The sequence below is a fragment of the Artibeus jamaicensis genome, unplaced genomic scaffold (assembly GCF_021234435.1).
Source record: "Artibeus jamaicensis isolate MK-2021 breed Jamaican fruit bat unplaced genomic scaffold, CSHL_Jam_final scaffold_584, whole genome shotgun sequence".
Classification (NCBI taxonomy): domain Eukaryota; kingdom Metazoa; phylum Chordata; class Mammalia; order Chiroptera; family Phyllostomidae; genus Artibeus; species Artibeus jamaicensis.
This window is the reverse complement of record NW_026522048.1, coordinates 13,639,507-13,655,599: the sequence shown is the minus strand read 5'-3', so window position 1 is coordinate 13,655,599 and position 16,093 is coordinate 13,639,507. Positions and strand designations below refer to the sequence as shown.

General features: G+C 34.4%; 1 protein-coding gene and 1 pseudogene across 2 annotated transcripts in view; one reads left to right on the top strand and one right to left on the bottom strand.

The window, feature by feature from the left end:
* ZDHHC17 (zinc finger DHHC-type palmitoyltransferase 17) overlaps window positions 1-16,093 on the top strand; it is a 98,457-nt gene that overhangs the window by 35,094 nt on the left and 47,270 nt on the right. For both annotated transcript variants that reach the window (XM_053658770.1, XM_053658769.1), the window contains 3 exons: window positions 5,774-5,896; window positions 13,570-13,647; window positions 14,170-14,314. In XM_053658770.1, coding sequence (XP_053514745.1) covers window positions 5,774-5,896; window positions 13,570-13,647; window positions 14,170-14,314 — 346 coding nt within the window. The remainder of the gene's footprint in view (window positions 1-5,773; window positions 5,897-13,569; window positions 13,648-14,169; window positions 14,315-16,093) is intronic.
* LOC119039975 (protein tyrosine phosphatase type IVA 1-like) lies at window positions 1,080-1,821 on the bottom strand (annotated as a pseudogene).

Below are 16,093 nucleotides of genomic sequence, written 5' to 3'. Positions count from 1 at the left end.
ACAAGTATGAAGGACACATGGACAAAAACAAAAGTGGGGTGGAAGCAGGGAGGGAGGTAGGGATGGCTGGGTTGGTGGGGAAGGGTGGGGGGAGGCAGAAAACTGTACTTAAACAACAATAAAATTCAAAGTTATTTGATAAAAAAAAGAAGTTGGTAAACACCCTCAGAATGTATGAAAACAAATATAAGAATTTCAGAATTTTTATGATTAAGAATTGTTTTAACTACAACTAAGCATCTCTACCTTTAAAAACATTTACAAAAAAACATATTCTACCTCTTCCACACAAGACAGGTAACATTTTACTAAAAATACTTAATAGCCCCTTTCCATTCTCTTCTCAGGTTGTCCCTTGCACTTTCACCCCAAGTGCAAACATTAAAATTAACTGTCAGGCTTTTCATCTGGAGCCATTAAAGACATGTACTTCTGTACAATGTAGATTTTCAAAATGGAGACTTTCCATAACAGCACAAAGTGAGATTAATAGAAAGTTATTAAATAATCACTAAGACTTGGTGTAAAAATCAAAAAGTTGGACAAGCCTGATTTATATTTGTATGAATGTGGGAGATGTAAACATAAAGTGAGCAGGCAAATAACCATAAGTTCTACTTTCTACATTTGAAATGACTGAAGGGGTAAACCACATAAGGTCCAGAGTGTTCACAGTTCCTAGGATTTTAGTTCTATAAGCATTGTGCTGGACATTTTGGCACCTAATCTTTCTAAATCTCATATATATTGGTAAGGGTCTGGCCTGGGAATTGATGTAAAGATATAACTCAATACTGCATGATTTCAGGAAAAGTCAGTTGGTACCAATAAGCACATTTTAAAGCTGAACAGTAAGAATCTTTTGCTAAGTGTCAAAATAGGTTGATCATAACCCAGACACTGAGATTGCAATTCTTCCAAGCTTGCAATGGTAAAGCCTTCCAGGCTTGTGGCCTGGTAAAACTGATTTTAATACTCCTATGGATTTTTTCATCATGCCAGTATATTGGCTAATGTGTATGGCAGATTAGGTTCTGTTTCAGGTTCCACTTCCAAGACGTTGGCATCAAGCACCCATTTTATTGAATGCAAGTTGTTTCTTTGACCATTGGAGTCTTTGAAGCACAGCCACATTTTAGGATGTTACTTCTCCAAATACAAAAGTTGCTTTCTGTTGAAAGCTCCACACCACTTTTGTCTTATGAAATGTACCGTGTCTTCATATTTCATTCCACCTTCAGTTATTGCTCGGGCAGCAAGCACGGGAGCTCTCCCAGGGCCTGCAACACAATGAACAGCAATACAACAACCAGGTTGTTCATGAAACTTATTTTACCAGACCTAACCAGTCATCAGCAATCTGGTTATGTGTGTTAGTGCTCCATTATCAAAAGGCCAGTCAAGAACATGGATGCCGCCTTTTTCCACAAGAGTAGTGTCATAAGTTGCTTCACATACTTTAACTATTGTGGTAACGCCATACTTCTTAAGTTCCTCTATATATTTGCTTAGGGTTGCATCGGTTGGATTGTGTGTAATAGTTCTTGTATGTGATTTCCACAGGAGCTGAGGTTCATTCAAGCCATGTTAATTTAGTTAAAAAACACTCAATGAGGTTATTATGGAAGAATTTTTAAGTTGTATATAGAAAGGATACACAGAAGCTGAGTCTGCTTTGATATACTGCACTTGAAATTCTCAGTGCTTTGAGTATGAAGTTGGGAGTAATGGGAAATGAAATGAACCTTCTAAGAAGCAGCAGCAGTTCTTCAATCCAGTAATACTGAGGCAGTAGAAAGGAAGTGCCTGATGTTTACCCATTCAGGTCAGAACTCTTGTAAAATGCTCTGTAGATTTCAATTCAATGCTTCTGTGTCCAGGTTAACAACTCTTATGGGAGCTTCTTGGTGGAAGCCCTTGGTAATGATTTCTACAGTTCACTTATCTGTGTAGAAGTCATGCTGTGCATGGCAGTAATTGCCACTGTCCTTCAGAAACTCCGTAAATGTGTGACCAAGAATGCTCCAGAACTGAGAAATGTGTTTCCTCATTGAAGATTATGGTCTGATCACACAGCTGGTCCCGAGGCCGAGGTGACACAGCTAGCAGACGTGGCTGCGACTGTAGGGCAGGGGGCAGCAGTGGCCATGGCCATGCGCTAAAGGCTTTGCAGTTTTTACTTATTACTTACTGTTATTAATCTTTTACTATGTCTAATTTATAAATTAAACTTTATCGTGGATTCATATTTATAGGAAAAATCACAGTATCTATAAGGTTGAGTACTTTTCGCAGTTCCAGGTATCTGCTAGGGATCTGGGAATGTAGCTTCCAGGGATAAGGGGGGACTACTGTATTCTGTCACTCCTTTTGAAGGGACACTTAAAATTGCTTCTACTTTTTCATTATTACAAATATTTAGTCAGCGAACGCCCTTCCACCTCTTTCCCTTGCATGTAAACAAGAGTTTTCCTGAAAAAGACAACTCAAGTGGAATTTCTGACTTCTTCAGAATGCTCTTTTTCAACACTAGCAGTTATTGCCAAATTGGTTTCTAAAGTGGCTGTGTCAGTTTATACTTCCACTGTAAGAATAACGTTTCTCTTTCAGTACAATCTAGCTAAATTCTAGTTTTGTCATACTTAATAATTGTTCATTTGATAGTTATGAAATAGTTTTCTCTGTTTTGATGGTCCTTTCTCTAGTTACAGATGCTGTTGAATATATTTATGTAAAAATTTTAAATTATTTACCCATTTTGAGTTCTTTTGTCTTTTTATAATTTGTGAAAGTTCTTTATGTATTTTTGATGGATCTATTATGACCTTGGTGGGATCCATGTCCCTTTAATACCTTCCCAGAGTCCTATCAGCAGCTCTCCCAGCTTTTCCTACCCCCTGCCTCCCAGTCATGTAGCTCACAATTCAGTACTCTTCTCTAGTGTGTTCAAACTTATATTTATTTTTTTTCTGAAACTTTTCTGGAAACCTGGCCATCCACAAAGTCCCTCTCATAGTGATTGTTTAAGATAGTGTTTTCCAGAGTTCTCAGACCACAGTGGAGAGGGGCTAGAGCCAGCTAGCTCATGGACCATTGCAGGAGCCACAGCTAGGACTGAGGTCTCTGTCCCTATGGTCCAGTATATGGGTGAGTGAATCTTCTGCCAGCTCCCTTGGCATACGGTGCTGAATCTCCCAGCTCCACAGAGGTACTTTTGTCTGTGGATAGATGCAGAATTATTGTGGGAGGGGGGACAAAATGATGGACGTCTTTTTCCACCATGAAGCTGATCCCATTCTCTGGTCCTGCTCTAAATACTCCTTTATTACATTTGTTTCATCTTGTTTAGTACCACATTGGTAAATCATTTCTTAGTCTTCAGAAGTGTCTCAGCTATTCTTGGCCTTTTATTCTCACAAATGAATTTTAGGGTTCTACTTGGGAATTTCATGAGATAATTCATTTAGGATTTAAATTAGAATTTCTTTGCATCTGTAGATCAATTCGGAGGAAAATTGGTATATATATTTTATGTATACATTAAAGATGTACTTTATTATCTTTCATTAATCTTACAGTGAAAGTGGTATAATTAAATGTGCTTCCTTGTTATTATTTTAGATGGTTTACTATTTTATGTTAAAGTAATAGGGAAATCTGATCCTAAGTTGATTTTATTTAGATATTTTGTTTTAATGATTTTTTTAACCTTAAGAATATATGGTTGACAGCATACTACTTGCAGTTAAGAATGTATGGTTGAGCCACAGTGGATTGAGTGCTGGCCTGTGAACCAAACAGTCTCCAGTTTGATTCCCACTCTAGGGCACATGCCTGGGTTGCAAGCCAGGTTCCCAGTAGGGGGCACAGGAGAGGTAACCATACATTGATATTTCTCTCCCTCTCTTTCACCTGTCCTTTCAATCTCTCTAAAAATAAATAAAATCTTTAAAAAAAAAGTATGGTTGATAGCATACCACTCACAGTTGTTTGCCCTTACTATTCCCCAGTGGTGCACCCCCAACCCCCCACCACTAAAAGCCAACAATTTGAAGCACTTCTCTTTTTTGTTAAAGGGAAAATGCATACTCACTTTTAACTTTTAAAAAAAAATAACCAGTGATTCTTTGAATGGTTAAAAACATTTTCCTGGTTACTTATCTCATTCAAAGTGTGAGGTAGATTTTGCTTTTGAAGGTAATATGCCTGGTTCACTTAACTGGGCATATGTAAACAATGTTTTGAAAAAGAAGAAGGGCCCTGGCTGGCATAGCTCAGTGGATTGAGCGCGGGCCTGTGAACCAGAGTATCGCGGTTCGATTCCCAGTCAGGGCACATGCCTGGGTTGCAGGCCAGTTCCCAGCAGGGGATGCATAAGAGGCAACCATACATTGATATTTCTCTCCCTCTCTCCTTCCCTTCCCTTCTCTCAAAAAAATAAATAAATAAAAATATTTTTAAAAAAAAAGAAAGAAAAAGAAGAAGGAACTGAAGAATGTACCGCTGTCATCTCCTGTGATTTGTGAGACTCTTGCTCTTCCCTTAGGTTGATTACTTCGTGCACATGAGTGTGTATACACATGCAATACAGAGCCATTGAGAGCAGCAATGTGAAGGATGCACTAAATATTAGTAAAGCTTAATTTCTGTATTAGCTAAGATGTGAGTATAGGTAGAAATTTTAACATTTGTTTGGAATGTCCCATTAATGTGCCACTCCTCTTCTAACCTCACCCTGTGGTGTGCTTTCTCCATTTCGGACACCACTCTGATAGTCAAAGTTCATTTAAATTTGTTTTTGTGCCCATATTTCCAAGGACGAAGTATTTTGTTTAGGATAAAGTTGATGGTTCTTGAGGCTTGGTGATGGATTCTTGGTTTATTGTATCATTGTGTCTACTTTTTCTTATGCTTGACAATTTTCATAATAAAAAGTTTAAAAATATTCATGGTGCCTCACAATGACCAAAAGCAGAAAGGTGGGAAAGGATCAAACTCTTTGTATGTGCCTTGTTCTTTACTAAATATGAACATCTTTCCTAGAACTCTCCCAGTAGACTTTTCCTGTGTTTCATTGGCTTGACTCACAAGACACTCCCCCACACCCCACACATCCTTTTAAAATTTGCCTTTATACATATCAAAGCTAAATTTGTAAAACATCCTTTTTTCTTGATGTTCTTTATAAATCATTGGTATGCTCTTTGTTACTACTTTTTATGTCTAATATTTTTTTAAAATGTTTTTAATTGAGAGAGAAGGGAGATATGTTTCTTTCCTTTTCTCCTTAGAGAAAATGTGAGAAAAACATTGATCATTTTCCTCTCATGTGGACCCTGACTGTGACTAGGACTCAAACTGGCAACCTTTCTGTTTGAAAGATGGTGCCCGACCAACTGAGCCACACAGGCCAGGGATCTTTAATATTTTTTAACATAATTGTATATACTTTTATAAGCTGCCTCAAATGTTTTGTGGAATAAGATAAGTAGTGATACAAATAAAAACAAGTAACAGATAGATGTTTAATTTCTGATAGCCTTTTCTCTTCTACCTAATGAGATAATTGCATTCTTATAGATAGCACAAAACTATAAAATGGATTAATAAAAACTGTTGGAACATTGATATGTTAAAAGTAACATTTTATGTTGAAAAGTTCATTTTAATTTTCAGTTATCAAAATGGAGCATTGTTTTCTTCTGAAAGTGTTATTTTTTAGCTTTAAATTTCTTGTCAAATAGTAATAATAATCTCTCTCTTTTTTTTCAAGATATGGAATATATGAACGTTGCCGAGAATTGGTGGAAGCAGGTTACGATGTGCGGCAACCAGACAAAGAAAATGTTACACTCCTCCATTGGGCTGCCATCAATAATAGAATAGATTTAGTCAAGTATGTGTTTTCTGTATTTTTAAGTAATTAGTTATTATTATACAATTATTAGAAATTGTTATAAAAATTAGTAATTTCTAAAAAATCATAGCTTTTAAAATGTAAATTCCATGTACCTTTTTTCCTGAAAAATTTGTTTTTAACATGTATTGAACGATTATGTTCCAGGTACTGTGCTGAGTGCTTTTCCATGTATATTTTCTTTAATTTCAATTCCTGAAATAACCTTAAATGGAAAATAACAATCATTGCAGTCCTACTGATGTGGCGACTGGAGCATAAAGAGGTTAAACATGCTACTGACATGTAGCCAATACATTTTGGAGTCAGGACGCTAACTCCAGCAGTCCAACTTGCAGCTCACAGTCTAAATGGGAATTCTATGGGGAAAAGCTACAGAAGGAAAGACGGGTTAAAAAGATAGTAGGTAATAATAATCTGATTTAACTGTTCATACTTGCTAGGTGATGAATACATACTAAGTATAAAAAGATTTTTATTACTGTTAATCTGCTGATTTAGTTAAAATCAGGTAGTTAAATAAGCAAGAGTCAGATGATAAAAATCTTTTCTAGTAAATCTGGTTTATTGGTCTTATAATTGGACATAAGATCTTCCGATAAATACATAAATCTGAAATGAACTGCTTGCAAATGTGTAATTAAGTATAGCACACAAAGTCTATAGGCAAGTAGTATATTAATGTCAGGTAAAAGAATTTGTTTGCTGTTACAGTCCTGAAGATTAAGCAAGTAATACTGAAAGCATTGAACTCCATGAGTCACTTTCTTCCAGTGAGCATATTTTTATTAATTTTTTCCTTCATGTGTCTGTAACTTTCTCTCTGTTTTTATTTAATCTTCATTAGTAAAGGAAATTTTCACATGGTATAGAAGTCTAGGTTGGCTTTTGTTGGCTTTATTTATTTAGAAAATATTATTCCATGGTTTTCTGGTTTCTCTGTCTTTTGAGAAATCATTCTTAAGTATTAGTGCTTTATGCTTTATGCTTTTGAAGGCTTTTTTTTTTTTTTTTTTTTTGCCCCCCTGGCTGCTTTAAGATTTTGTTCCTGGTTTTCTGCAGTTTCATGATGGTGTATCTAGGTGTGAATTTCTTTTTATTTACTCTGAATGAGATTGCAAGGATTTCTTGATTCTGTAGGTTAATGTTTTCTTTGGTTCTGGAAAAATCTCAGTCATAGTTCTATTACTCAAGCCCCCTTTTTTATTTTCTCTCCTTCTGGAACTCCAGTTAAACATATGATGTAGTTTATTTGTTCTCTGTTAATGTATAATCTGCTATTGAATTTATCATTGGGTTTCTTTTTTTTTTTTTTAGTTCTAGAAAGTTTGTTTTTTTAACATGTATTAGTTAAATTATTTGTTCCTAAAATTTTTAGTCTTGTTCTATATTCTTAGGCATAGTAAATATAGTTGTTTTATAGTCTGTGTCTGAGAATGTGTAACATCTGGACCCATGTGGGCTTGCATTTGTTATGTTGCTCCTTTGTGTGCCTCATTATCTTTCTTTGAATATGCATTAGACATTGTGTCTGAAACATTATTCGTTGAAGACGTTGAGGTCTAAAATAATGATACTTCCATTTGTTTCTACTAGGCCCAAATGTAACTTAATTTTAAGGCTTTATATTTTCTGGATCACTCAGGTGGCTGAAGACCACTCTGGAGCCAGTTTTACTTCTAGTTCTTAAGTACTACTGCAGTGCAGCTTTTTGGACCCCACCCTTGTCTCTAGGGCAGCTCGTGAGTGGTTTTTTCGTCCCTCTAGGTTTTAACCCTTTCCTGAATCTTGGCCTGGTGTATGCTTTTACTTTTCTCAGGCTATGCTTTTTAGGAAATGTCTCTTATATTTCACTGAGCTTTTTCAGCTTTCTTTAATGGGAGGTTGGCTCAGATGATCCAGACTCCCACATCCTTTGTAGTTTTTCAATTAATGTGTTTTAATCAATATAATACATAAATGATTTGAAAAATCAAGTAATACTTAAAGGTTTACAATGGGAAACAGCAGCCCTCCCCATTCTTTGACTCCTGTACCCCAAAACAACTTTTTTTCAGTAACTTCAGCAACTTTAGCTGTTTCTTTCAGTATTTACTCTTATATATCTGTGTTGCTATTTTTATCTAGAGCATTATTTTTTACAGAAATATAGCAAACACTATTTTGCTTTTTAATTAATTTATATATCTTCGAGATTTTCCAGATGACTACAAATAGAGTTGTATTATTCTTTTTAAAAAGCTGTATAATATTCAATTATATGGATATAATTCATTTAATGGTTTCCCTATAGATTGATTCCGTTTTTTTACTATTATAGACAATGCTGTGCTTGTTCACATATCATTATGCTGATGTTCCTACCTATCTGTAAATATCTTAGGAGTAAGTTAGAAAGATGAATATTGTATTTTAACAAATATTGCCAACTTTTAAGCTGCTATTTTTTAGTTTATCAGTTACTATATTTTGACTTTCTACTTGGAGATACCAGATGTTCCAGATCACCTCACCACTAATACTTTTTGCTCCATCCTCTGTTGGAATTTCAGTTAAATCACTATGCAAAGTTTAAACTGTTGTTAGTATGTAAATTCTCACTCCTAACCCCAGAAGTGTTCAATGATTGTTTGTTCTTTCCTGTAGAATTCTGATTTTTACAGTTACTTTATTTTTTGTTTAATATTCTATACATTGTAACTAGTTCTTACCATACTCTTAGAGCTATAAAACCCCTCTCTGTGCAAACAATAGCAGATAATTTTATAGTTCTTCCTGGATTTATCCACCCTCTGCTCCAACCCAGACAGCTCTTTAGAGCTAGTATGTAAGAATTGTCTCACAACTTTCCTTTGACATCACTGTGGGAAATGCCTTTGCTCCAGTTTTGGTCTCAGTTTCCTGGATCTCGGATTTTTCTCTTTTGGTTTGCTTCCTGGTTTTTGTAAAGCATGTTTTCTGATAGCTTGCTGAGGAGAGTGCTTGGGAGGTAAATGTTTTGAAGTTACAATATCTTCTGCCTTCACACCTTATTGGTTATTTGAGCATAGACTTCTAGATTAAAAGTAGTTTCCTCAGAATTTTAATGTATTACTTTGTTACAATTTTCTTGCTTCAAGTATTATAGTTGAGATATATTTGATCTCATTTTATTGATTAAAAAGTCACGTTTGTCTTGTGTATTTAAAAATATATAAGAAAGTTTAAAGTGAAAAATACAGACAAAAAGTCTCGATGCTGCATGACTTAAAAACCATTGGTGGATTAGTGAAGTTACAAAATAAAGTCAGTTTACTATAGAGTAAGTTAAAAATCACAGTGTTTGTATACATTATATTTTCAGGTGGGTAAACTTAATTTCTTAACAGTACATAGTATAGCAAGCTACTTTCCTAAAACAAACATAGGGTGAGTAACAACTGGTATTCATAACCTCAACATTAATTTTCACTACTGTGTCTGGAATTACACCCTACTTAAAAGCTACAACATCTTGCTATTTCATGGATGCTGGCAGAAGATACATGATTCAGGTAAAGACAGAGGTCTTGATTATCCATAGCATAGCAGATAGCATGAACATAATATTCGCATAGGACTCTCTTGCTCTTTGGGTCCTGTGAGATTAGCTTGCTATGGCCCACGTGGGTGCAGCACACACTGGGTTTGTGTTGCAGCTCTGAGAATTCAGTGCTTTTATAGTAAGTGGTAAGCAAGCCTGGTTTTTGTCCCAGGGGAAGACGTTACCTTCATCTCTCAAGGTTGCTTGATTCAAACATAACTCTGAGAGATGGCCTGTGTGAGTAGAGGGTAGGGTCTTGCGTTTTCAATACACCCAACAAGTCATATGGGGGCATAAGAGGCCCATGGACAAGTGTTTCTTCTGATAGATTTCATCAGGATATTAAAGGAACTTTCTACAGGCAAAGTAGTTGGGTCACTTTGGTGATAAGATATAAAGTTAGTGTAATTTGGAAAGGAGGATATCTTCAGCCTGGATTAGGTTTATATTCCTAATGTTTTTTATTGAAAGTCTTTCAACTGCTTCTCAGCTTTTATGCTAATGTAATAAAATGAAAAAGATGAGCTCAACTTCTTTAGCAGTCTACTGTTACCTTAAGAGTCTTCGTTAACAACAGCTAATAATGCATGTAGTCTCTGATTTTGTTTGATTACAAATGAAGACTTTATTAAAGAATATGGCCTTTATTTAAAAAAGATGGAGCTTATAATTTTCTGAACACATGCTCTGTGTGTGTGTGGCTTATTCTTCCGGCAGTATGTAAGTTTTTACTTTATCTCCAACTTTGTGAAAGTTTATCATGCATCGATAGGTTTCTATTTATTTATTATTTAAAAATCTAGTTTATGGCCATTAATTTGCCACTTGTAGCCTGGAAACTTGTCTCGTTAGTTTAGGAAAGTATTCTTGCATTGCGCCCTCAAGAGTGCCTTGTTTTCACTTTCTTTTTGTTTGTTTGTTTGTTTTTTCTTTCAGGAGCTCTTATTTTCAGATACTGGAACCAACCAGATATTCATTCTTTTTTTTTTTTAAGCTTTATTCCAGCTGCTGTTATCTCCCAATGTAACAGTTGTACTTTGGAGAGATTTTCTTAATTTATCTTCTAATTCCTCTGTTTAATTCTAATTTTATCTAACACATTTTAAATTTTCAAGCATTCTTTCTTGATCTCTGTGTACCCCCTCTTTTAAAAAATGTTTTGTTCTTACATGTATATTCTTTTATTTTTAAAGAATATGAATTATAACTTGTTTTTTTAAGTTTTTTTGTATGTTTATTGTCTGTTTATTTTAGGTTTTCTGTTTTATTTTGGTCTTCATCCATATTTGAAGTTTTATTCAATTATATCTAGGCTTGTTTAACCATATTTAAAATAGGCATTAAAAAACTGATTGGAAGAACTGGGACTTTGAGAGTTTATAACAGGAGCCTCCCAAATCTCCATTTCTGGCGGTTTTTCCTCTGGAGTTGTTCAGTTTCTCTAAGAGAAGAATCTTCTAATCTGTAGGGAGGGCCTAGGCATCGTGTCTGGCTGCTAGCTGATCTGAACAAGGAAATGGCTTGTTCTTATTGTGCAGCATGTAAACTTTCATTGAGTTGCTACATTTTTTAGTAAAATGTTTTATGGTTCTCTGATTTCATTTCTGGAGTTTCACACTTCTCCAGAAGGTAGAAGGTTCTAGGTGAAGGTAAACTGAACATATCTTTTGGCAAAGTCTGATGGTCGAGTGTTAAAAATCAACGTGAGCCTGAGGCTGAAGCCTAAGTCACCATCATATAATAAAGTTTAGGGACTTACGAATGAACCTGAAATTTAAAAGAAGAGTTTGAATTACTACTACAATAATAGTAAAAATTCAAATAGTCACATTTTAAGATTTAACAGTATTTAACAGTATAGTATGCAATGCATTGTTAAATACCGAATACTTTTCTGGCACTTTGAGCTGCTTGATTGCTTCCAGGTCACTGAAATGCCTGTTTGTGATGTTAAGTACTCATTTTCATTGAGGGTATAGGTTAGAAAACAATTTTACAGCAACATATACTGGCTTTCAACCATGTTTCTACTTATAGTCCAGCTCCTTAATTCTTCTTCAGAGGTAACAATTGACTTCAGCCCCTTAGCTTTTCTAGGGTTTATAACATATGTCTGGTTTGCTTCCCATAGTTGTTCCCCTCTGGAGACATTTGAGTTTTAGTTCCTTGCTTTTCATCTTTCATATACTTTGATATCTCTTGTTCATTTATGGTCCCTTCTCAAAACCTGGAGATCATTAGTACCTGCATTCGCATTCCTTGATAACAACCTTCTTCTAGTATTGCAGGGAAACTTGAGTTTTAAAAATAAGAATTGTACAGTCTTCTCAGGAGTGTAGTTTTGAACTAGAATCTTAAAGCTACAAAAAATAACATGAAAATACAGTACTTTTCTCCCAGGAGTTTATAATGAAAAGGTAATAGAAGTGATTCTTTTCAGCATGGGGGAAAAATATCCCTATCCTTGTGAAAAAAAGGTGTTATATTTTCAGAACCCTGTTGGATATCACTGATTGTCATAGCCCTAGCAAGTATTTGAAATGTGAGTAAAAATAGCTCTCAGGAACAGATACTGGACTATAAAGAAGGTAATCAAATGAGTTTTTAAAAAAAAAATTCCGGTTGGAATTTTGCAGAAAATAATTTCTATTAAAGCTATTCTTTGGCTAAGCTGTACTTCTCTTTGGACTCAGAATATAATTTTCATCTCTTACCATATTTTGCCGTGTATAGTGCACACATTTTTTGCCCAAATTTTTGAGGGGAAAATAAGGATGCACATTATATATGGGCAGTACCTGAAACACCTAGTATCTGTTCTTGTGTTTTGTAATTATTTGTTACATAAAATTTCTTGTACCATACATAATGTTAAAAAGTAAATGCTAAAATCCCTTTATAATACAAAAACTAAGTATCTGAATATAAATAAATTAAAAATTGAATTAAACATTAAAATGAAAGATTTTTTTCTTGGAAGTTTGGACCAGAAATGTGGGTACACATTCCATATGGGAGTATAGTATACATGGCAGAATGCGGTATATAATGTCTGTCAAGTACCCTAAGAAACAATTTAGTTACATGTCTGTGTTTAGATTACAAACATTCTGTATTTTTGTTCAAAATTTACAAAATTTAAAATTCCTATTTTTGACTGGAAATATTTTAGTGTGGAAATATTTTAAGTTACTTGAAACTATTTTACATGACAGTAGAGTTGTGCTTTCCATTGCATAATGCTTTATAAGCACCAATTTAATAATTTATATAAAGTAGAAAATTTCAAAGTCAAGCACGTAAGTATATTAGATGTTTAGAAATATATATATTAAAGAGTGATTGTATTAAATTTAGGACAATTTAAGAGCCTCAGTAATATACCTACACCATCAAGCACTTGACATTAAAATGCCATGAAATCATTTGTATCCAAGAGTCATTGCATTGATTATTCCCAAAGCATGCATTATAAGAAACCACTAGGTCCTCTTCATTTTACAGAATACGAAGGTGTTAATGACATTAATATAGTAAGCAATGAGGTTGCTTTCTCTTTTTAAAGCAATATAGCTTTAAGGACATAACAAACAAGGTATCATAAAGAACCTTTGTTATACTTTATAATTTATATAATTCTTTCATGTATATTATTTGATTTAATCTAAAGTAATCTTGTGAGGTAAGTAAAGCTTAAAAAATTGAGCTTCTACCCATGGTAGACTAAGTGTCTAGCATGTTCTACAGCTCTTCTAATTCCAAGATTTTACCTGCTGCTCTCTGAACAAAATCTTTCTTTGTGGTCCTCTGACTGCTTGATTTTTGGGGTGGGGGCTTGCCTTTTTTATATGATCGTTATTTGGTGCTGCTATTTTTCTTAGTAACTTAAAAAGTTTTTTATTTCTAAAACAAAAGAAAGTGATGTGTTTGATATTAAATTCTAAATATACTTTTTAAAACTATCACAAAACATTCTCAAAGGCATAAACTAGCATGAGATCTAAAATGGAAAACATTTTCTTTATTTTTCACATAATTTCTTAAAATTGAAAATGAAACTTTCTGAATTATTTCAAAATTTGTATTACAGATACTACATTTCGAAAGGTGCTATTGTGGATCAGCTTGGAGGAGACCTAAATTCAACTCCATTACATTGGGCCACAAGGTTTAAATTTGCTTTTCGATTATTTTCCCCTTTGGTTTTTTTATTGGTCCATAATTAAGCAACTTTTAAAAAATGATATCCTAAAGTGAATGGGAGAACTTATTTATGCCTATAATATATTAACATCATTTTTATACTAATATATTGCTGCTCAGTGTTACCGTCATTAGTTTATTGTCCAAGATGTCCTTCGGGAATTAATTATGCTTATATTAAATCTAGTTAGTTATATGATTGGGTTAAACTTTAGATTTGTAAATGTAATACTTTTGCAGCCTATATATGTTTACAATAAAGAAGTTGCCCAGCTTATGAAATTATTAAGATCATATTGGAATAAAATTAATAGAATATAGAATTAAGAACCATTTACCCTAAATGTGTCTTGACATATGCCTGATACAAAACAACTGAAAAAATATTTTTATCTCTTTCACCATTACTCTATTTTTAAAAAACCTTTCCAGAGGGTACTATTTGAAATAACTATATATCTTAAGTGTTTATTCTTTTATGTTTTAGACAAGGCCATTTATCTATGGTTGTACAACTAATGAAATATGGTGCAGATCCTTCATTAATTGATGGAGAAGGATGTAGCTGTATTCATCTGGCTGCTCAGTTTGGACATACCTCAATTGTTGCTTATCTCATTGCTAAAGGACAGGTAAAAAAATCACAGTGGTGTGGCTTTCAATTAGATGATCTTCATGGGTTAAGTGCCTGATACCATTGGTGTTACTAGTGTAACAACCTATTGATATTTAAATAATACTTCCTAAAGGATGAGAGAATTAATAAATGTATAGGTTGATATTCAGCTATGTAATATTTAATGTAGTTAACATAAAAATAAAAAAGGCAATCATGAACCACATGATAGTCCATTAAGTTGGGCTTTTTTATTTCTGATAGTGATATAGATGAACCCCAGGAAATATGGGAGAAAATTAAGGTGTTTTTAAAAATATGTTGTCTGAATTCATTTAAACTTCTTTGGAGATAGAACTGGCTATTTTCTATATTAAGTACCTCTTGAAGAGGAGAAATTCTTTAAGATCATTTTTTTCAGTTTCTGCTAAATAATGCAGCTTTATACATGTCAGAAATCTTCTTATGACTTAAGTGGTTCTTCTGATTTTTCTCCTGAATGTGTGTTTACTATAATCATGTTAAATATTACAAGTTTATGTGTACCATGTTTTTGTAATAAATGCATTTTGTTAAAAGTAATGTCACTCAGTTTTTCTTTCATGTGTTTTCTCTGGTTGTACTTAAACATTAGTTTACAGCTAAGGATCTCATCATAAGAGTAAGAAAAAGTATTTTAATTCATTACAACTAACATATATTTGTTATTTTAATTAAAAATTTTAAGCTTATTTATGCCCTGGCTGGTTTGCTAAGTTGGTTGGAACAATGCCCAGTAAACTGAAAGTGTGTGGGTGTGATCTCCAATTGATGTTCCCCCCCCCCCCCCCCCCCCCCCCCGCAAAAGCAATGGGGAAAAAAATGTTGTTAGTTGGGAATAAAAAGGTTTTTTGTTAATTTTATGCTGATTTAGAATTTGAATAGGATTTGTTTTATGAAACCCACAAGATATTTGTTTTTACCAGTGTCAAGCAATGACAGTTATTTGTTGTGCAAAAGCTTAGGAAAAGAGGCATAGACTGGCTAATTGATGAAAGGGAGAGTTTATTATCTGTTACTGTGTTAACAAAGCACTCAAAATCTATGATGTGACATACCGGCAACCATTTATTCTAGTTCACAATTCTGTGCTTTGACTGGCCTTGACTAGGTGGTTCTTCTAATTTTGATAATGGCGGGGGTGGCAGTCATCCAGGTGCTCAACTGAGCTAGAGGATAGCTCACTTAAACATGACTTTGTACCTGCTAGGAATGTTTAAAAGGCTGGGGTCAGCTGGAATGCTGAGACAGCTTGGCCTCTTGTCTTTTTCACCATGCAGTCTCCTCTTCTCCACACTACCCCTCCATGTGGTCTCTCCCACAGGGGAAGTGGACTTCTGACATTGCGGCCGAGAGGTCCCAACAGAAAAAAACCAGAAGCCATTCTGCCTTTTTTAAGTCTTAGGTCTTGAACAAGCACAGTAACATATTTTCATTATTTCATTTAAAGCAAATAACAGAGCAAGACCATGTTCACTGTGGGAACACAAGGGCTTAAATACTGGCAGGTGAGGTTTATTGGGGGCCATGTTTAAAGACCAGCTACCACAAGGGATTATCCTTGTTCTCCCAGTTTCTTCTAGATCGGTGATGGAAGGAGTCAGTGGTACCTGACAGTAGCTCTAGTGGCTTCTGTACTGCAGATACAAATTTGTACTACTCATTCTCTTTTTTTCACTTTTTAACTGGATAAGAAAAGTGGTATAAATTTTGGAGTCTCCATGGTCTTTTTTTGTTAGCTTATTGATCTTGGAGC